Source organism: Trichosporon asahii (assembly GCF_000293215.1).
Source record: "Trichosporon asahii var. asahii CBS 2479 unplaced genomic scaffold scaffold00070, whole genome shotgun sequence".
Taxonomy (NCBI): Eukaryota; Fungi; Basidiomycota; class Tremellomycetes; order Trichosporonales; family Trichosporonaceae; genus Trichosporon; species Trichosporon asahii.
In genome coordinates, this window is record NW_014040855.1 from 1,860,015 (window position 1) to 1,881,089 (window position 21,075).

The window sequence follows — 21,075 nt, forward strand, 5'->3', positions numbered from 1 at the left end:
CCTCCACCATGCCGAGCGGATCAGTTGGCGTGAGCACCGCAAGCGGCTCACGGCCCCCGCCTGCGCCTTTAACTTCCGATGGGGTTGCAATGCCTCCCTTGGAAGCACGCTGGGTGCACACGGGAGCCAAGTATCTCCAGTTGCTTCCAACGCCCATCACTGTAGCTGAGACTGAGTACAAAGCGTTTTCCGAACTTGAAAACCAACGCATCGAAGCGGCTTGGGAAGCGCTGTCCCAGGAGAAGCGTGTGGAGATCGTTTCGCAGTGGGGCCGCGGAGATGGCGAAGGTTCCGAGAAAGCAAGCCAGTCTATGAAGAGCAAGAGTCCCGCGAGACCGGCTACTCCATTGGTGGACCCCGATGGCGCAGGAGACTTACCTTCTGACACCGAGATCCTTGAGTCGGATGCGGAAGAGGAGCAACCACGGAAGGACGAACAGTACAGAGCCATCATTGAACGTAACTATCATGATCCGGATAAGCTCGACGTGGTCGAGGGTGTCGCTGTCAGCCAAGTGAGAAAGTCAGGACGACTGTCTGGCTGACGACAGGATGCCCTCTTTGAAGTAGACCTGAATACGCTTTCGCTCCATCCGGTTTTCTGGCCGCAATCCGGTAGCCGTATCCCAGTACTTCGCGGGACATGGTTCATGGGCGACAGCAGCAAACCTTGCACGTGGGAGTTAGCGCGTGAGCTGGAGAAGGCATATCAGTGGGTTCAAACGTCGCCAGTGAGGTGCTTACTCACAGACACATTCGGCCCTGGACTCAAGCCTACGAGGAAGAGTATAAAAGAGCTGCGAGCCAGGGCGCTGTAGGAGAGGAAAAGCTGAAGTACGCGCTTCCCGACAAATTCGGTGAAGGCCTAAGCATCATCTTTCACGATGACACCAAATGCCGCGTCTTGAGGTGAGTCCTTGTTGTCCTTCTTCCTCAGCCGTCGACTGATAGGGCCAGATCTGGCACTTTCGACAACTTTGCCAGGGCACTTTGGTCATCGCTTGGCACGACCCCAGGTGGAACTTTCATCTATCGCGGATACAGCAACGCTTCGTCCATATCAGAGTCCGAACAGTCCAAAGGTAACGGCACAAAACCTCAGCATGCGCCAGACGAACTAGTGTCGAATCAGCATTGCTCCCAGGCGGAAGTGGAGTTGCCCTCCTCCGTATCCGATCTGGCTGATATGCAGATGGCGGCACATGCTGATGATAACGGGGACAAAGGTGCAAACTTTGTGCAGAATGCCTTCAAGCGGGTGCAGGAGGAGCTTGACACGAAGAAGAAATCGCTGCAGGAAGAGAGTGGCCCTGTCGTCAACGCGCAGCATGACGACGAACCATGCACGGATCTCATCTTGGTCATCCACGGCATCGGGCAGCATTTGGCGGCTCAGTACGAGTCTTTCAACTTTATTTACGCCAGCAATCAGCTCCGACACGGTCTGCGAAAACAAGCGCTGGACCCTCGCTTTGCCTCCCTCCTTGACAAGCGTCGCTGCCAAGTGCTTCCTGTTCAGTGGAGGGCCAATTTGAAGTTGGAAAGCGACGATTATGTGGAGAGCGAAAGGAACGAGCGTGACAACGTGTTCACGGTCGCTGACATTACGATCGGCAAATCGATTCCTTACGTCCGAGAGGTGACAAATTCGGTGCTCCTCGACATTCCGCTGTTCATGTCGGATCACCGGCAACGCATGATCGAGGCAGTTTGCCAACAAGCTAATCGCCTTTATCGTCTCTGGGTGGCTCGTCACCCCCACTTCGAGGAAAACGGCCGGGTTCACATTGTCGGGCACTCAGTAGGTCGTGCAAAGAGAAATGGGATGAACCGCTGACAGATAACAGCTTGGTTCTGCTCTAGCAGCTCACATCTTGTCGAATCAGCCTACACACGTTCCGAAGTTGTCGGACATGCCTAAGGCCGCTCTGAATGATGCCAAGGATCGCTTCATTTTCAACACCCATAACGTCTATCTGGCCGGTAGCCCGCTCGGCGTCTTCCTGCAGCTGCAGCAAGCTCACATCATTCCCCGCTATGGTCGCGAGAGGACTATGAGTATGTTCAGCACATTTCATTACGATTGACTGCCAGATGCCGATCCCGAAGATGCGATGCAATTGACCGGCCAGTTTGGATGCATGGCCGCCGACACCCTGTACAACGTGTTCTATCAAACGGACCCGATTGCGTACGCTCTGAACGCCGCCGTAGATGTCAAGCTGGCGAGGGAACGTCCTCCATTGCCGATCCCTGCGGTCACTTCTTGGTCGCTTCCCCTGCCATCAATGCCATCAATGCCTTCGATGCCATCCATGACGGCAGTCATGGAGTATCTGCCTACTTATTTAGGAGGCGGCGAAGGCAAGAAAAAGCAGCCCCCGTCAAGTCCCTCGACAGAGAAATGCGAGGATGTTAATTCAATGGAGCAGAAAGAAGTAAGCATCAACGACACCCGAGCTCTGACATTAGGTGCAAGAAAGTGCTCAGCCTCTTGGCACGTTGGCTGAGAGGAGGTTCGCAGCACTCAACCCGCGTGGATCGATCGATTTCTACCTACCTACTATCAGCGTTAATGATTACCTGGACATGATCACCGCCCACGGCAACTATTGGAGCGATCCAAACTTTGCGGCCTTCTTGCTGAGCGAAACTTGCGCTTCAGCGGTCTCAAATGCAGGCAAGGCAGGTGAAGATGGTCTAGAGAGATTACCGGTCAACCCGTAGGTCTCGCATCTCAGGAAGCCTCCCGCCTCGTCGGCTCTTGAATAGACACATAGACAGATGTACAAAGCTAGCCGTGAAGCGACGCTCACTCCTTGTCGCTATCCTTTAGCAGCCAGTCTGCAAAGTTATCAAGCCTTTGATTCTCCTCTAGCCCATCGTCTTCTTCGAATTTACCGCCTGATCTCCGATATCGTTCCTTGCCCGTGAACAAGGTTGCTGTGATCAAAATATTAGCTACCCCCTCTGGAGAACGTCTCACTTTTCGTCCATCAAAGTAGCGACCATTCATTTTCAGCAGACAGGCCTGCGCTGCAGTGGAGTCCTTGAACTTGATTGTGATGACACCTTCAGGCTCTTTCTGTTGGCGCGTCAGATCGTGAGCTGAGGGTAACCTACATCGTAAAGGATGACGGACGTCACCACGCCCAGAGATTCTGCCTCCTCCCGGACATCGTCTTTCAGCTCAAGAAGAAGCTCTGGCTCCTTCTTGATATCTTCTGGACGGAACATTCCTTTGAGGACAACGACACGATTGAAGGGCAAAACCTTCCCAGGTTGTCTGGCAGAGGAGCCGATGGGGTCCTCATCCTCATCAGAGTGCCATGCGAGCTTGCTGAGCGTAATGAGCGACTGGCAGCGACGGAATACGCACTCTTCTAGTGTTCTCATCCGTTTAGACATCCTCTGCTTCTCCTCAGCGGTGAGCTTCTTCTTTTCTGTAGGCTGCGGAGGTTGCTGCGGTCGGTTCTCAGGTCTCTTATCGTTGTTGGATTTGGAGTGCTGGTACTCTGCTGCTCGAACACGCATATTGCCGCACCCTGCCCCAAACTCGAGTTCGGTGTCATCCAACAGAGTAATAGCAAGGTCGACGCTTCCCTCTTTGAAGTACATGACAAGGGCCTCTCCCTTGAACTTGCCGCTATCATCATAGTAAAGCTTGATACGCGGCTCACCGTCGTCACCGATAAGCAACACCCCGGCCTTTGAGAAAACGGCGGCCAGCTGCTCAGGCGTTGCATCTGGAGGGAGGTTGGATACCCACACCGCCGTGTTCTTTGGACCGGATTGATTGAGAGGTTTGGGAGTTTTCGAAGGCTGCTCCTTTTCTCCAGCTTTTCGCTTCTTGATTCGGTCTTCTCTTGCCAGTACGGGTGCTGCGGGGGTCTTCACAGGTCAGCTCTGCAGCTCTGTCATAGCAATCATTGAGTCACATTTTCGTCAACGCCTGCGACCGAATAAGCCTGTTGCTGAGCGCGGATCAAGCTGTCGTCTACCTTGAAGTCAGATAATCGAATCGCTGTTAGATCATACCAGAGGAATCCAGGTACTACCTGTCCATTCGAATTCGGTGCCAGAGTCCGCATCTTCATACTGATACTTTCCAGTAACTTTATCAATGTGAACGCGAGGATCTCTGTCAAAGTTCCCCAGTGTTGGTGCGTTGGCGGGCATGATCTGGATTGGCGATCGGAAGGAGGGTAGTGACCGGTTGCCGTTGTCTACTTCGGAGTGGTAGTCGTGACGTCGTGCTTGGCCTCAACAACAATACAAGCGATCGCCTAATACGTGTTTTTTCCACCGACGGACGCTATCAAACCCAGGTGCGGGACCAAAGACGCGCAAACTTGGCGACACGTTTGAGAGGTGCAACAGAAAGCCCTGAGCGATCGAGGGCAAGGGATCTGCCGGTAGCCGGAGATCCGATTGTGTGGAAGCGAGGAAACCCTGCGAGCACTGCGGTGCACTGGTCACAACAAACCAGCCCGTGCGGGAGTGCTCAACGTACTCCCCTCAGTCATAACCTTCACACGGCTTTCCTCTTTCATCGTTGCTCTCAACACCTGCGCTTTCATCATCGACACCTCCTCATCATGACCATGCAGATCGACGAGCTGCTCTTCGACCCCGAGCTCATCCCGGCCGCCGTCCAAGAGAGTGTGGGAAACGATATCGAGGTAATGGTCCCTCCCCCGCAGCATTCTTCCAGCGCTGACTGTGGTCGTAGATCCGTCCCTTGGCTGCAACTGATGACGCGCGCGGCCACTTTGAACTGCTCACAGTCCTCACCGATGCCCCCGCATGCTCTCGCGAAGAGTATAAATGTGAGCTCACAGGTTCACCCCATGCTTATCATCAGCTCGTTTCGATGCCATGAAGGCTTGCACTGGCTCTTACTTCACGACTGTCTTCGTGGAGAAGAAGTCGGACAAGGTGGGCGAATATTCCATGCGCGGAAGCTGATCATGCAACAGCTCGTTGCTGTCGGTACCGTTTTCGTGGAACGCAAATTCACGCGCGGCCTCGGTGTTGTGGGACACATTGAGGATATTGCCGTCTCCAAGAGCATGCAGGGTCGCAAGCTTGGATTGTACCTCATCAAGTCCTTGGAAGAGATTGCTCGTACCCAGGGTTGCTACAAGGTCATCCTCGACTGCAGCACTGCTAACATTCGTGGGTCTCATATCGATGTGCAAAGAGTCCCGCTAACAATCTCAGCTTTCTACGAGAAGTGCGGGTGCGTACCAAAGCGAATGCGAAGAAGAGTGAGCTGACAACGTAGTTTTAAGAACAAGGAAGCGCAAATGGTCATGTATATGGCTGACTCCGCTAACTCATCCTCGATCCACTCTCGCCTTTAGAACGGTCGCGATACGGACGTTTTCTCACGTTGAAGTGCATGACTCCATTCATTCCATATTCATGTTCAAACCGTAGCATACCAAATGCAGAATGTTGTACCTTACTGGTATCGTGAAGCGGAAACGAACGCATGGTTTCATGCTGGTAGTTCGTGAGCAGCAGCCATCAGCAAATACATGTGTTTTGATAGACTACGCCACCAAGCGCGCATGCTGATGATCTGATCTTACCTTACGTAAATCAGGCAATCGAGGCAACCGCGGCTACTGGATAAGATGCTGGAGCCGGTAACATCCGAGCGCAATCCCCCAGGATGGTCTGTGCACGGAAGCTCCGACATATGGTCGATGCATTATTCTTCATCCTCACTTCTGGTCTACACCTACTCCTTGTCCGCACGACTGCTACAATCAAGACACAATGCTCTGTAGTCGAGCGACTGCAACTATGGCCAACCTCGTGCTCCGCACATCAGTGCCGTCGCTCCGGCTGGCCTCTGCTCACCGAGTTCAAAGAGCTGCCACGAAGCACTCCCTTGCCCGCCCATTCTCGGCCAGGAGTGTCGCCCATGCGCAGCAGGGGATGACGAACGAGCGGAAGAGCTCTGTTCAGCAGTCTAGTGATGGTCAGCGTGTCGCGATTGAGTGGGAAGACGGCCAGAGATCTGCTTTGTAAGGTACGAATCTCATGCTGTTGCTAACTGCAGTGACAACCTCTTTCTGATTGATCATTGTCGTTGTCCGTCATGCTTCCATCCTCAAACCAAGCAGCGTCTGAAGACCCTTGGCCAGGTGATGTTTGTCAAATCAGCTGTTCTGACCGCAGATCCCGACAGAACTTACTCTGCAGTCGGCCGCAATCAGAAACGACAGCGTTCACTTGCACTGGGACTCACCGTCTGAACATGTAACCGAGCTGCCATTGTCGTTTTTGCGCCAGGCGTCGTATGATCCGCCTCTGGAAGACCGTGCGAACATTATGAGGCCCGTCAAGTGCGCTACACTGAGGGTGATCAGACTGACTCTCAGGCACAAGCTGTGGGGTGCCTCAATTGCTTCCAACCCCCCGACCGTCACGTATGCCTCTGTGATGCCTGAAACTGCCGGAGAGGACGCAGAGCGAGGTGTGTTGCAGTGGCTCAACAAGGTGGTGGGTGTCTCCTCATGATGCGCAGTGCTGAACTTAGGATGAGTACGGTTTCTGTTTTGTCACCGGTGTTCCCGTCACTCCAGAGGCTACGGAGGATTTGATTAGGCGAATGTCATTCATTCGGGAGACTCACTGTAAGTATTGTTGGCGGTGCGACTGTTGACAAAGGAAGACGGCGGCTTCTGGGATTTCACGGCCGACATGTCGAAAGGTGACTTGGCGTACAGCAACCAAGCTTTGCCGGCGCACACCGATACCGCCTACTTTACAGATCCAGCTGGCCTGCAGATCTTTCACTGTCTAAAGGACGGTGAGGGAGGTGAAACTCTGCTCGTCGACTCCTTCTACGCTGCAAGAGAACTTCAAGCACGGGACCCCAAGGCTTATGAGACGTTGTCGAGTTTGGCTGTCCCTTTCCATGCGTCGGGGAATGAAGGAACCCTGCTGCGCCCTCCCATCAGCCAGCCCGTGCTTCGGCATGATCACCTTGGTAATCTGATTCAAGCTCGTTGGAACAATGAGGACCGTTGTGTGCTTGGTGAAGGGTGGACCCCCAACGAGATCCGCGAATGGTACCGTGCTGCCAGAGCGTTCGAGAACATCGTAACCAGCGCCTCCACAGAATACTGGTCAAAGTTGACTCCGGGTACTCTTGTTGGTAAGTACGCAATTGAAATGGGAGGGCATTGCTTACATGCTCCAGTTATCGACAACTGGAGAGTAATGCACGGTCGCGCGGCATTCACCGGCGAACGACGCATGTGCGGAGCCTATGTAGGCGCCGACGACTGGAAGTCCAGGCGACGCGCTCTCTCCAGGCAACTCTATCCCCCGGCGGAAGGCACCTGGGGCGTGGGATGGTAGGTGAAGGCAGGTGACAGGAGTCAGTCAGCAGAAGAGTCAGCAGAAGTCATGTCGATGCATAAAGTTGGTGCAAAAGATCCGGGAGATCGCGACTGATTTCTTATTGTCTCAATTTGCTATCACCTTGGCAAAGCCAAATGATGACCGTGGGATACCTGAGGCGGTACACGTGGCATATCGGCCGTGCTCTTTGGTGATGAAGGCAATCGTGGGAAAGTTTGGAACTAGGAGAGGCTTACTCCGATGGCGAGCCCTCAGTTCCTCAATTCGTCGGCTCCGTCTGCTTAGGGCCCCACCCTCCTGCTCCTCAGCACGATCAAAAGGCGGGGGCGAGACGGCCGTGGTACAGGAACGGTGTCTCTTGCAGAGTCGGGTCGAGACTACCGTGGGAAAGTAGTAGACACAAGCCGAAGCTCTATAATTAGTGGGATCAGTCCCACGATTGCGACCGTGGGAAAGTACGAGGACAGCCGAGGCTATGTACAATCTGCTAGCAGCTCTCGTGTGACCGTGAGAATCCTCGGAACTCGTGAGCCTTCTCCTGACGGCAGACTCAGATTTACTGCCATGACTACCGACGGGGAGCTTCACTTAAGCGTCAGCCTCCTCCTCCCAGCGTTCTCCATGCTTGCGTCTTCGCCTTTCGAGCTCAAGAATGTGCAACTCCGGGTGTATATTCTCTATGCTCCTCTAGGCCCGCCAGATGTCATGATAGTGAAGTTAAGAGCGACTACGGGCGCTGGTTGAAGTACGGGCATTGTTTCGGGCGTTAACGCGGGAAGGACGATAGGGCTGCCCACTACAATGCGGGGCCCTGGACTTCAAGGAATCAGATCTCGCCTCTTTCTGCTTTGTTTGTGCTTCTTGTTGGAGCACATAAGTGAGAAGACGCCGCTCTCTTCATTTGTGGTACTGTCACTGCTTGATCTCGCTCACGTTTCGAGAGTTCAATGCTGTTTCATTGCTGATTATCGATGCATGACTTGCGGTGCGTTCGTCCCATGATTGGACGGCTCTCACTAAAGCTTGGGCGGCTGTGACGCTCGGGGACTCGGGAGGAGCTCTTCTTAACGGGGGCACTGTCAAGGGGGAGCCTTGGGACAGCCAGAACTCAGGATGGACTGCCCCCTCTGTGCTAACCCGCTAGTAACCGCCTGTACTGTCAGCACTCTCAGTATGTCGGGGGGTGCCGTACCCCCTCGGTTGCGGCCACGGTTGTTCAGATATGAACCAACACGTAAGCCATGTCACTGCAGGGGAGAAAATTGAGGGAAGTCTTGTCTTTACGGTAATTTGGGAGTTGCATGAAACGCGGGCATGCCGTGCAGGTGGGTGTAGTGCAATGTGAGCACCGTAGGGGATGCAGTGCCTCGTCGTGGTCCAAGGAGGTAACAGCAAGGCTGCGGTTTCAGGGATGCAGCCACTTCTTTAAAAGTTTATATGGTAAATGCGGGAATATGCAGTGTACCACTGCTTTTCGTGCCTTCCGTCTTTCGACCGTTTCAGCATCGAACTTTTGAAATGCACACTCTGTCTGACGTGTGTGTCGGGGGCTGTCACTTCCACCGTATGCTACGTCTACAAAGCAACTTCGACCTCGGTGAAGGTACGAGACTGGATCAAGTGAACATGATTTCCAACCTGTGAACCTCATCAGCAACGAAGTAGACCACGCAGAACGTGTGGACATCGAAAAGTTGATGAACGGGCGTGCACTTGATGCAATAAGCCGAACGCTTAGTATTGCGCTAAGCGAACTCTCACCAGGCGTTTGGCAGCCCACGCGTTCGCAGACGCTCTCGTCCCCTCAAACGAAGACGTGGCATCCGTCCCTCGATGTGCGCGGAGTTTCGCCACTGCAACGCTGCCTATGCTCTACCTCAAACACGCAGCCAGTTCTTGTCGCTGCGCAACGCAGGGAGGGGTCATGCAGGCAGTTGCATAGAACAAGCGGCACTCATTGTGGTTAATTCCTCAGGCTGAGCGGGCTCATGGAGTTTGACTGCCCTATAGACAGAAGTTGGAATTTCACAGAATATTTTGGTGTAGACGCCAATGGAAGGGGCAGCAATCCACAAACTTAGTAGGCTCTCACAATGTACCCAGAAAAGGCCCGAATACGGAGAGCTGAGACCTACTTGACAGATACGTCAGCGGTAGTGCAGCGAGCGAGCAGAACGATGTCTGCTCATCTTTGTGCCAAAGAAATCACACCAAGCGGTGGAGAAACGAGTGAGATGCGATGCGCCGAAGTTGGTGCCGTGAAGTTCTCACCATATGGACTGGAAACAGTTCCTCGGACAGCTCTATAGACCATGAGCCCATGACGTTGGCCCTCTCTCTCACGCGGCCATGACGTTGGCCCTCTCTCTTAAACTCAAGCTTGCCCGAAGCCGACGTGGCCCCTGCTTGCATCCTTTGCACGGTGGATGTAGCCTTGTGGAGAGCCTTCAGTACACCCAAGACTTCCCGCAGTGAGATATGTCACCTGCTTGCACCTTCTTGGCGTCAGCCTTGCAGAGAGAATTCAGCAGAATGAAAGTTTCCACAGTCGACAGGCGCACCTGCTTGGGCATGCTTGCACTTGGAGAGACAACTTTACAATTAGAAGGTTTCCCACGGTCGACGCAGCTCCTGCTTGTACATGCTTGTACGGATTTTGAATCAGCCTCGGAGGGCGACCTTTGCAGTTTCAAGGTTTCCCACAGCAACACATCACCTGCTTGGGAAAGCTTGGATCTAGGCAAGGCCACCTCCGACCTCTTGTATGATCTCTTGTCCAATATCTTGTCCAATCTCTTGTCCGACAACCGTGGGAAAGTGTGGATCTAGGCAAGGCCACCTCCGATCTCTTATCCGATCTCTTGTCCGATCTCTTGTCCAATCTCTTGTCCGACAACCGTGGGAAAGTGTGGATCTAGGCAAGGCCACCTCCGACCTCTTGTCCGATCTCTTGTCCAATCTCTTGTCCGACAACCGTGGGAAAGTGTGGATCTAGGCAAGGCCACCTCCGACCTCTTGTCCGATCTCTTGTCCGACCTCTCGTAGGGGTTCTCTGGCAACTCAGAGGTTTCCCACGGTCGACACACCAACCAGCTTGCGTCTTCCTGGCTTCGTCAATTGAGGGTTTCTTAGATATCGCATGTTTCTCACTGTTGCTCACCCAGTGGACGCCGTGCCATCACCGGTCTCTCACGCCAGTCTTTCCTCGTCCCTCGGGCCCGTCCTGGCACTGATCATTTCCCCACTGTTACAGCATCGGGCTCAACTGCACATGAAAACCTGGACCTGACGCAGTCTTGCTGAGATGGTAAAGCGCTTCCGCATGGGCAGCGGAGAGCTTCCCATTCAAGCAACTCCAGGCAAACATGCTCCGTTCGTCGACGGTTGAATCTATCCGATCGGGAGCGGGCAGACCGTGCTCAAGCACCGACTTCTTCATCACAGCGCACATGTCAGTAGAGTGTGCCTGCCTCTTTACGTGCTCCTCGAACAGAAAATCGTCTTCATTCCATACAATGCTGAATTGCCTCCCCGCACTCAGAGTTTGGCAGCGCTCTCCCTAATCTTCGCCTCCTCCTCACTTTGCCGCTCGATTGCGTTCCTGTAGGCGGGTCGTTGACGCATCGCGTCCACCCACCGGCGTGTGTTCGGTCCGATGCTGAATTCGCCCTTGCGAAAGCCGTCCAGCGCTGCAGAGATAGGGAAGAGCATCATAAACTGTTGGTGAGAATGTGGGCATGATGGGAATCGTACGTCACCTAGACCGATGTCCTTGGTACCGGTGAAGTGCTCATTATTCCTCAGATAATCCTCGACGGTGTCGAGTTGGATCTGAATGTTGTGGTCTGCCCATCTGCTGCGGAACATGTCGTTGAGAGCTCGCGCGCCTCGGGCTGCTTCAGGGGAAAGACGCTTGCTGATGGCATCCGTGAAAATGCCGAGCACACGAGCTGGCTGAAGATGCAACATCATGGTGCCCTCCGAGAAATGCGACCAATATATGGATTGGGGAGACGGATGTTGCTCCAGGCCAGCGACATACTGGGAGGCAAGGAGGCCAAGAACAATCGATCCGCTCTCGGTGTGCACCTTGCCTTCCATCTCCAGTACGGGAGACTGCGATGAGAAAAGCCTAGCCAACACTTACCTTGCCAAGGGGAGTGATCTTCTGAGGAAGTCTTCCCTTCGCGGCTGCGTAAGGAACAACGTCGTAGGGTCTTCCAAGCTCCTGAATGTGTTAGCATTTCGTCGACACCGAGCAGCCCACTTCCAATACCCAGAACAGTCTGTCCGACCGGGTGTTGGGCATGATGAAGTAATGGATAACCGGACGAGACATGTTGTCAATCTGATTTCTCGCTTGAGTTCGATTTCCTATGACAATGGTTGAGAGGACGACAGTGACTGACTGTGGAGAGCTGGAGGTGGCTCAGTCGAAAGGCCGTCGGCTAGTCTGTAGCCGTTGCCCACCACCCCACTGGGAAGATTACCACGTGGTCGTCATGCAAGAGACCGATGGAGCCGAAGATAACCGACGCCAAGCGACGGCTCTCATGCCAATCGCGCACATAGGCACTTAGGCATGCATGTTCAAGAAGAAAGGAGTCGAACAGCAACACCTGTGACTCGAACTCTACAAAACGATACATAAAAGTGAAGGAAGTGATTAATCATCGGCCGAACCAACGTCGAATAGACCAGCCGAATCCGCGCTTTGGCGCCTCTCGGTGCTCCCGCTCAGTGCTGTTCCCGGAATTGCCATCCTGGTCTCCGTCCGCCAGATTCTCTAACTTCCGCTTGCGCTGCCGAGTGCCAACAGGGGAAGTCGATGCGCCCAACTTGCATTGAGGTTCGCGGGACAACTCATCGGCGCCGACTGATAACTCTGTGGGTGCCGCATCTCCATCTGTAGCACTGGGGGCGCCCAAGCTTGAAGTACCTGACGCTTCCAACGCCTTCATTGCCCTAGTAACGCGCCTATTCATGGGCCCAGGGGCACTTGGAGATAACGCCGGCGCATCAGAAGCCTCGGACGGAGCCTGACTGGTACTTCGCAACCTCGATGAGCGACGCAGAGGCGATGCTGATGCTTCAACAGCATCCTTTGCCTGAGCAGACTTCCTGCCAGTTGACAGGTGCACGCCATCCTCGGTGACGGCTGAGAGAGACCGTTTCCGTCTACTCCCTGGAGTCGAAAGTGGGCCATTTTCGCGGTCACGGTTTGGCTCTGGTGTCCGTTGTATCGGGGGCCGAACAGAAGGGCGTCGCATGTTCCGCTCATATTCGATTGCACCCTCCGAGGCCTCTAGAATGAACACATGCCAACGTTCAGAATCGGCGAAGGTCGTACGGTCACGGGCAGGGGACATCTCCGTTGAATATGACTGTAGCATCGTCGGTCCCGTGATGCGAGAGAGCTTTGAATGCAGAGCTGGATGGAGTTGGCGCACCGGGGGCATGTTATTTTGCGCCCAACGTTCCTCCGCCAGCGTAGGCATCCCGAGTTGGGCCGCAGATTCTTCCTCCAGCCTCTCCGCGTCCCCCAAGGTGCATTGTGGAACGAGTACGGTGGCACTGTATTCACCCTCCACAAGGTGGAGTTTGAGATAACCGCAATTGGACCGAGTGACGGGCGGTTCGATAGGCACAGGCGAAGACCTGTCAGCCTGATGCGATGGGTGCCGTGGCAGTCTGAGAGCGGGCGAAGGTGTAGCATTCGTCCGTCCTCGTCCATGATGGTGGCGAAGCGGTCGGTACTCAGGAGTGCCCTCTCGCACTTCCAAGACATCGGAAGGCCGGCCTTGGCTCTCGGCCATGTCGGGCGTCGGTCTCCGAGATGATCTTATTTCCTGCGCTCCTCGCTCCTCGATGACTTCTCCGCTCTCTCCTGGGGAAGTCTGCCCTTCGCAATGAAGAGGAGGGCTTTCTGATGGCGGTGGCTTCGTCGGTTCGGATTCATCGGTGGAGCCCGTGTCCGTGTCCGTAGGATTCAACGATTTGGGATGGCTTTCGGTCGCGGCCGCGGCGCCGACCCCGTCATTTGCTGGCTCGAGAACCCCGCCGGCATCTCCGTCGGAGACAACGTTGTGTCTCTCTGGCAACGAAGATGGGCCGGTGGCGCTGTGCAAGTGGTTCTCGTAGTTGCCATCGGGTACACACGAATCAAGCAAGAGCGGCTCACTAGGAGACTTGCATGTCTCGCCTGCGGCGCCATGGACAGAATGCTGGTCACTTGAGAGTGCTCTGCCATGCGGAGATCCGACATCGTCTGAATCATCTTCGCACCCTAATCCTGCAGGAGATCGGTCTTCGCAAGATTGATTCTGCACATCAGAAGTATCGGTCGCAGTGGCAGCGCTACATGGGAGCCCCTCGGATTGCCCCAGGCCCTGCTCATCTGATACGTCCTTCTCCAGTTGCAGCGGCGGCAGAGACGGTAGCGTTTGGAAAATTGGCGATCCGGGGCCACTTTGTCCTCCTGCGGTGTGAGGCTGAGTAGCATCTTGGACATTGGGTGACAAGTTGCGCGACCCTGATGGGGCTGTGTCGATCTGATTGAGAATAAAGGGTACAGTTGCCACTTGGATGACAGACTCCACAGGGCCAGACGTTGGGCTAACGGCGGCCGGGACCTCTTCGTCTGATTCAGACAGCAGACTCATCTGCGGTTCAACCGCCTGAGCCTGCGGCTCCGTCTGCGTTTCGGGGAGCTTGGCGGATGGCCCTCTCGACAATCCCGTCTCCGGTGACGGTGATCCTGTCCGAGACGTTGCTGCACGTTAGCGCCTACCGTGTCGTGAGTCTCACCATCTCCATCGAAAACAACAAGCTCTGGCGTTGCAGCGTCGTCGTCAGATCCGTCATCCTGACTCCATTCCTCACTCTCTTGCGCATGGTCTACTTTTGAATAGCCCTCCTTGGGCATTATGCCGAGTCTCTCCACCATTGCTGTTTGATACTTGGCGTCGGCCGCCCCCTCAACCCTCCCGTGTTCCTTCGAGCCCCCTGAGGCTTCACCGGGCGTCAAGGAATTCACGGGCCCCATGGTCTCGGACAGGGCTCCACTGGGGATAGTTCCTCCGTCGGAAACTTGAGCAGGGCTTTGACGAGGGTCTGGACCGGTGCACTCTCGCTCTTCAGTACCGACACCACCACAGGGGGGTGGTCTCGGCTCTTCGAACACATGCAGGACGAGCTCACTCCCGATTGTGGTCACTGGCTGAGTGGTCCCGGCCTGATTGCGAACGGAGGGTGAATAAGAATTCACTGGTAGGCCGCAGGTAGGCACAGTATCAGCATCCCTGGATAGGCCTGAAATCAAGCCTGTCATCGCGCCTTCCGCCTCAGCGCTCGTCGCGTCCGCTTCGAATCCCGGTGGATGGTATATCGACGAGTCCTGCAGTCCATTCTCATCCCCCGACTCGGGCTCAAGCGGGGCGTCTGCGACTAGATGCTCTCCGAAGGTATCCGTAACTGGGAGGGACCGCATCGACAGTTCGTGCGAGCCGCAAAAGTCGTCATTGCGATGGTGTTGGAGGCCAGGTTCTCCCTCAGCCACCGTTTCCTCAACGTCGGCATGAAGGTCGCGCACATGAGACCCTTCTGCAAACACCTCCAAAACCGAGCCGGCCTGTTGAGATTGAACATCCAATAGTTCGGGATCGATGGGCGGAGCTTGCGGGTTGTCCGGATATCCATGGGCGAAGGCCTCGGCCGGGGGCTCCTGCAGCACGTTCTGAGATAAGTTGTGGAGAACGGCCCCTAGCATAGCGGCTGATGGAGGGGTCGCGAAGATGTCCGGAAGGGCCCACTGGGATGGCTCGGGTATCTGTGCAGAATATGTCGGTTCTGCCGCTAAAACGTTTGGGTCAGAGAGATCGAGGGTCGATGGTCCTGGCGCTGAACTCTGCTCGGGGTCGAGCAAAGGTGGCGTTGGGTAGGGATTATCTTCGCCGCTGTCGGGATGTGATTCGGTTTCAGAGTCGCTGCTGTCTTCTTCGGCCTCCTCGTCGTCGCTATCTAGGAGATCAATAGGTTGCGTTTCAGACCCATGGGCTGGAAGCTTGCTGATCGTCTCAGGAGTTCCCCGCTCGCCGTCCTCTTCACCCTCGGTCTCAAGTTCATCGTCCTCTTCCTCTGTTTCATGGGTCTGAGTTGAGTCCTCTGCACTGCCGGGGTCCGCTTCCGATCCCTCTGATTCCGAACCTGACGAATCAACCTGCCCGAGATCGTGTTCGCTTGCTTCTGACGCATACGAGTTATACGTGCTGTGGGATTCGTTCTGGCGTTGATAAGGAAGAGTGTCTTCGCCACTCTTCTCAGAAAGCTGTTCAAGGTTTCCGGCGGCACGTAGGTCGCAGCTGTCTGCACCCTCGTTGTCCCCCTCATCGGAATCTCCGAGCTCGATTACATACGTCGGCGAGGCCGATACTCCGGTAGAACGGCGGTCCACTGCACTGTCTTCGTCCGTGACCATGTCATCGCCACCTGCCTGCCCTTCAAAGCAGCCGTCGCCATTCAACTCTGCGGTTCGGTAAGCAGACCGCTTCAACCAAGGACTCACCTGCCACCGCCCACGGTCCTACGCCAGGCGCAGCCGTCCCGTCGCTGACCTCAGCGGAGGGACGTGTTATCACTTGGTCGCTGGGATTGTACGCCTCACTCGCATAACCATTAGCCGTCGTATCTCTTTCGGGGTCATCGACAGTTCCAGGAGAGTACGCGCGCAGTGGTGATGAAGGGCGATTCGGGTTGGCCGGCTCCTCGCCACTCAGTCCAGCTCGAATCTTAGCCTGCAAGCCATCTAGCCAAGAGCTGACGGATTCTTGAGGGAAAAGGTCGTAGGCTCCCGGCGCTGGACGCCTGTTTGGGAGCATAGGCCCACGACTGCCCATGGCGAAAGTCGAACACTTGTTGGGTATGGATGAAATCGAAAGTCGGTGTGTTGTGGCATCTGTCATCCCCTCGGGCTGTACGATAGTATTGTGGTTATGACGTGTGGAGGTGTCGGAGCGCCCCTCCGGCTAATCCTCTGCAGTAGTCTGATATTAATCTTTCGCCGCGTTTCGAGCAATGCTCTGTCTGTCTCTCAAACTCATGTGTTGCCTATCCTGCCTCTCATGCAGATGTCACATAGAATTCATTCCAGAGCCCAACCTACAAAATTGATACATATAACAAGTTCGAAACGTAAACATGGTAGTTCATTCAGATCGTTCATTGGCGGGCGATGCCAACGGCTCTCTTTTCTCGAGCAGTACGCCATTCCTGCGCAGTTCGTCTGGATCGTTAGAACAGCCCGACTAACTACACTCACCTGGCCCTGACCACGGATAGCACTGCTATAGCGACCGTTTTCAGGCGCAGCTTGGGTCGCGTTGGTGTCGGGCGCTCGTAGCCCATCGAAGCTATGATTCTCAGTGTCGCTTGTTCACTACCATCAGCGATGCCGTGCAAGACTTGGAAACTCACGTTAGGCTCATACCGCCAACTAGGAGAAGGAGGAATCTCTTTTGTAAGGCCAAAGCGTTACGGAACGTATTCTCCCTCGTGTACTTCGCCTTCAAATATTCGATCTGAGCAGAGAGACGTCGCGTTTGCACTTTGTACTTTTGCCGTTGTTCCACTGAAGAGTCTTGGGATGTCGCTTGTAGAGTCGCGAGCTCCCGTGATAAACGTTCATGACAACCACGAGCTTCGTTGGCAGATTGATTGGCCGCCAACAGCTCTTCTCGGAGCCCTGAGAGTTGCTGATTTAGGCTTCCGACCTCGTCGGCGTATGTAGCTTCCTTCGCAGCCTGTGCATCGCGCAAGGCTGCTAGCTCAGATCCGAACTTGTAAGACTCTCGCCGATGGATCTTGAGGTCCTCGGTAAAGTCACGAAGCTCGCGAGCGAGTTTAGATCGCTCGATTTCGAGGGCGAGGACGTCGTTCCGCGAACCCTCCAACTCCTCGGTTTGAACTCGCAATTGTGCGCGCAGTTCCTCAGCCGCTTGTTCAGCATCCTTCAGAGACCTCTGCGCAGATAAGATGGTGCTCTGCTGGCCCGCCAGTCTCTCTGTCTGTTCCCGCACAGTCGCCTTGTAAACCTCCGCGCCGTTTGCCGCAGTCTGGGCGTCTTCAAGGTCGCGTTGCAAAGCGTCGACGGTAACTTTCGCAGTGCGCAGCTTCTGCCACTGTTAGATCCCATTGCGTCTGTAATTGTGTCACTCACCGCATCAATACCATCTCTCTCATCGCGCATAGCTTGCAAGCGCTCCTGGTACTCTGTAAACTGATCTTCGGCTTCCCGTTGAGCCTGCGCGATCTCCACTCTCAACGCTTCTATCTCCTCACCTGCTTTCGACTGCAGATCTGCGAGCATAACCCGGAGGCGGCGATTATCGTCTTGCAAGCGTTCCCTCTCACGACCCATGTCGTCCTTCAGAATGGCCATCTGTTCACGGAGTGTCTCAAGCGCATTCTCCAGACGCTCGTTACGGTCATGATGAGCGGAGGCTGCGGCGGTGGAGCTCTTGCTTTCCCGAGCCAGAAGCGCGAGCTCCTCCTGGAGTACGGCAATCTTGGTGTTCGCGGCAGCAAGCTTCTCCGCCAGGTCAACAGCACTGAGCCCAGCTTCCTCAAGGCGTCCAAAGTTGCGATCGAGTTGAGAGTTCGCGATGTCGAGCTCATGCTGCAAGTGTTCAAGTTGCATGCGCAGTATGCTCTCATTGGAGTCCCCGATGGTTGTCTGAAGCCAGGAGATCTGCGCAGTCAGTAGTGCTCTCTTCTTCTGCCGCATTCCGCATTTCGATACTCACGTCCTTGAGGGGTCCTGGCGTGTTCGGGTACTTCAGCGAAGAGACGGTTTTGTGCATCGGGGTTGAGGTCATCATGGAGTTGGACCAACGAGCGGGGCTGGAAACCTCCTGGGCTTTCAGGCGTTCCATCAGCGCCAGTTTCTCTGTCTCCAGAGCGGAGATGCGCGCGTCACGGGCTTCAAGTGTGGCCTGGTGGATCGGAGCGCTGTGGACTTCATGCTTCAATCGGCCAATCTCCTTATACGCTGCTTCCAACTTGCCTTCCAGAGCCACGATGACACTGTTTTCCGCTTCCGTCGTCGCTTCTTCAAGGAAGGCGCTCTTCTCAAGATTTGCGACATCGGCTTGGGCACGGAGACTCTCGATGTCCCGATCTCTGTCCAGTAGTCGAGAGTTGATTTCGCTGAGCTCACGTCGGGCGTCCTTGAGCAGCCTCTGCGTTTCCTCAAGGTCCTTGTGCTCCTGGCCAGCCAATTCCTCTAGATTGTTCAACGACTCGCGTTGATCCTCCATGACGGCCCGGTTGGTCGCCACAACACGATTCAAGTCCTCGAGGTGACGTCGGAGCTCTTCGACCTCTTCGATAGCGGCCGCACGTTGCGCACACACTGTTGCATGTGCCCTTTCGGACTCCTCCAAGGCATGGGCTGCAGCGCTCTTGGCATGTTCCAGCTCGGACAGGCGCTCCTGGAGCTCTGAGGCGAGTTTGTCCGCCTCTTGAGATTTGCGCACGCGCCCTTCGCTCTCCAGCCTAAGCTGAGCAATCTCATCCCTTGATCGTCCGAGATCCCCCTCTAGGCATTGTATACGTTCTTGCAGGGCTGTTCGTTCGGTCTCATAGTCCTCAGCCGGCAGAGCAGTAGCCTTGGCTGTCGCTAGCTCATGAACCTGAGCTTCCAGCTGCTGAACCTGCGCTTCAAACTCGGTACAGATTTCTGTGAACTGCGAGGTGTGGTCCTTGGTTTTCTGAGCAAACTCCGCCTTGAGGGCATCGTGTGCTCTGCGAGATTCGTCCAGCTCCCTTCTCAGAGCTACCGCGTCGCCTTGCGCCGCCATCGCGTTCCGCAGCCTGGCAATCTCCTCTTCCTTCTCCTCCACTTCAACCCTCAGAACTTTGTTCAGTTCAGTCAGGGCATCCCCATCCGCCCGGCGGCTGGTGTCTGCTTCCGATGCAAGGTCAAGGCTGTCTCCATCTCCGCGAAGCTTCGGTAGGTCGCCCAGAACGTTACCGTCGTCGTCGATCTGGATTCCCGCGTCTCGCATGATGCCGATAAGGCGCGTACACTCGCTCCTCCATTCCTCCGCTTCCCTCGCCAGATCAGCATTGTTGTCGAGCAGTTGCTGGTTCATCATGTTGAGGTGCTTTTGTATTTTGACAGTATCAGGTCTGTTGTCCAGATGTGATACACCGGGGCTCGAGGATACCGCACCCGAGTAGAGGATGTTGGGAACAGATGTATTGGCTCTTTGATTGAAGGCTCTAGATCCTCGACGGTCGGGCGTTAGGTCCTGAGATGATGCAACAGAAATGAAGGAATCATTCCCCGATCGACTGTCGTCTCCGGGCTTGCTCTGCAGCGAGATCTCCTCTGCGATTGATTCGGCCCCAGGGCCCACTGATAGATGGCGGCGGGGATGAGGGGTGAATCGCTTGACTCGAGAGGGCAAAGTCGACGAAGCCAGCACGGACAAGACGTGGTTCTTTCGACGCTCTGCGTCATCGAGAGCCGCACGAGGTGTCTTGTTATAGTCGACAGTAGGCGTGAAGGGAGTGCTGGGGGCCACCGCGTTGTTGGCATGTCTGCGCGTCACGTCTCTGAGAGCAGCTCCGACGCCGAAGGGTGTGGCAGCTGCCCGCACAGCGGTATCCGGTGTGTCCATGAAGCGCATGATTGCTGGCGTAACGGTACGACTGGAAGTGGAAACCGGTTTGACCTCCTGCCCCTGGGATTGCTGCGTCTGGTCGACATTACTGAGATCGGCCCCATCGAGAGAGCCAGTGCTCGCCGCTGTAAGGTCGTGGGCATGCACGGAAGTGGTATCGAGAACTCGGTCGTGACTGTCTGGCGTGGTAGCCTCCTGGTCGTCGGTGCCAGACATTTCACTGCGAGTCAGGCTGGGGATACGGGTCTCAGGTCCTAGCCCCAGACCGGGAACGACCGAGTGGGTTTGACAGGTCGCTTTGCGTTGGTAGTGACGAGGCAGTGGAGTGTCCATCACCGAAGTGGTGGATGTCTCAGCAGTTGAGTCACGGAGAGACAGGCCTGAGCCAGACTCCACATCTGCAGAGGTGGCAGGAAGCCTTTGGGACGCGAGACTATCTTCCAAAAAGTCCGAGTCGTAGGTAATGGGCACGGAAGACCTGTCCAGGACGTTGCGTGATTTTGACAAGTCCGCCAGAAAGGACGGCTCGTCGTCGCTGAGCTGCCTTTGGGGAGACGAGTGGAAGTCTGAAAACGAGTCATTTACGGCCAAGGGGCTTCGTTTGTGAGCGTATGAGCCCCGGCCTGTAGTGGCGGTGTCGAGCCCAGTGGGTGGCGAGGGGAATGGGCGACCCACCTGAGGGGTAGACCATTCCTGACCATCAGCATGGTGGAACTGCTTGTCCCAACGTACCTCATTGCCGGATGTCACACTGTCGTCGGGATCTGGATACTCGGTGGTTTGATCGCAGTCAACGTCATGGCTGATGCTAGGGAGCGATGGCAAGTCCACGTCTTCGTATTGCTGAACTCGCTTCAGCAGCCTGGAAGGCGTCTCCAGCAGATCAGCCATGGTGGCGGATCAAAATCGCTGACGTCGACTGGGCGAAAAGTTGCTTGACAATGGTGGGAGCGCGTCTTAGGTGGATGATGAACCAGTAGTTTGTTATATCTCACTGTCGCTGGCCGTC

The 21,075-nt window shown here is 55.3% G+C and overlaps 5 protein-coding genes across 5 annotated transcripts; 2 read left to right on the forward strand and 3 right to left on the reverse strand.

Annotated features, from left to right (window-relative positions):
• Positions 1-8: 8 nt before the first annotated feature.
• Positions 9-2,727, forward strand: A1Q1_04463 (uncharacterized protein; the record flags this gene model as incomplete). The annotated part of the gene is made up of 7 exons (XM_014322829.1): positions 9-506; positions 552-712; positions 751-909; positions 958-1,801; positions 1,848-2,058; positions 2,110-2,438; positions 2,491-2,727. The coding sequence occupies 7 exons, from the start codon at positions 9-11 to the stop codon at positions 2,725-2,727; spliced, it is 2,439 nt and encodes an 812-aa protein (XP_014178304.1).
• An 85-nt stretch (positions 2,728-2,812) lies between these two features.
• Positions 2,813-4,179, reverse strand: A1Q1_04464 (uncharacterized protein; the record flags this gene model as incomplete). Its single annotated transcript, XM_014322830.1, has 4 exons — positions 2,813-3,085; positions 3,124-3,891; positions 3,939-3,997; positions 4,056-4,179. The coding sequence occupies 4 exons, from the start codon at positions 4,177-4,179 to the stop codon at positions 2,813-2,815; spliced, it is 1,224 nt and encodes a 407-aa protein (XP_014178305.1).
• Positions 4,180-4,598: 419 nt separating this feature from the next.
• A1Q1_04465 (uncharacterized protein) lies at positions 4,599-8,127 on the forward strand (the record flags this gene model as incomplete). The annotated part of the gene is made up of 11 exons (XM_014322831.1): positions 4,599-4,682; positions 4,733-4,829; positions 4,885-5,178; positions 5,224-5,242; positions 5,799-6,038; positions 6,396-6,516; positions 6,560-6,650; positions 6,728-7,174; positions 7,220-7,376; positions 7,583-7,765; positions 7,815-8,127. 11 exons carry the CDS (start codon positions 4,599-4,601, stop codon positions 8,125-8,127), a joined length of 2,046 nt encoding a protein of 681 aa, XP_014178306.1.
• Positions 8,128-10,920: 2,793 nt separating this feature from the next.
• On the reverse strand, positions 10,921-11,484 carry A1Q1_04466 (glutathione transferase; the record flags this gene model as incomplete). Its single annotated transcript, XM_014322832.1, has 1 exon — positions 10,921-11,484. One exon carries the CDS (start codon positions 11,482-11,484, stop codon positions 10,921-10,923), a length of 564 nt encoding a protein of 187 aa, XP_014178307.1.
• Positions 11,485-12,053: 569 nt separating this feature from the next.
• A1Q1_04467 (uncharacterized protein) lies at positions 12,054-20,957 on the reverse strand (the record flags this gene model as incomplete). The annotated part of the gene is made up of 7 exons (XM_014322833.1): positions 12,054-14,140; positions 14,191-15,906; positions 15,947-16,352; positions 16,700-16,790; positions 16,855-17,549; positions 17,597-18,127; positions 18,183-20,957. The coding sequence occupies 7 exons, from the start codon at positions 20,955-20,957 to the stop codon at positions 12,054-12,056; spliced, it is 8,301 nt and encodes a 2,766-aa protein (XP_014178308.1).
• Between the last annotated feature and the right edge of the window lie 118 nt (positions 20,958-21,075).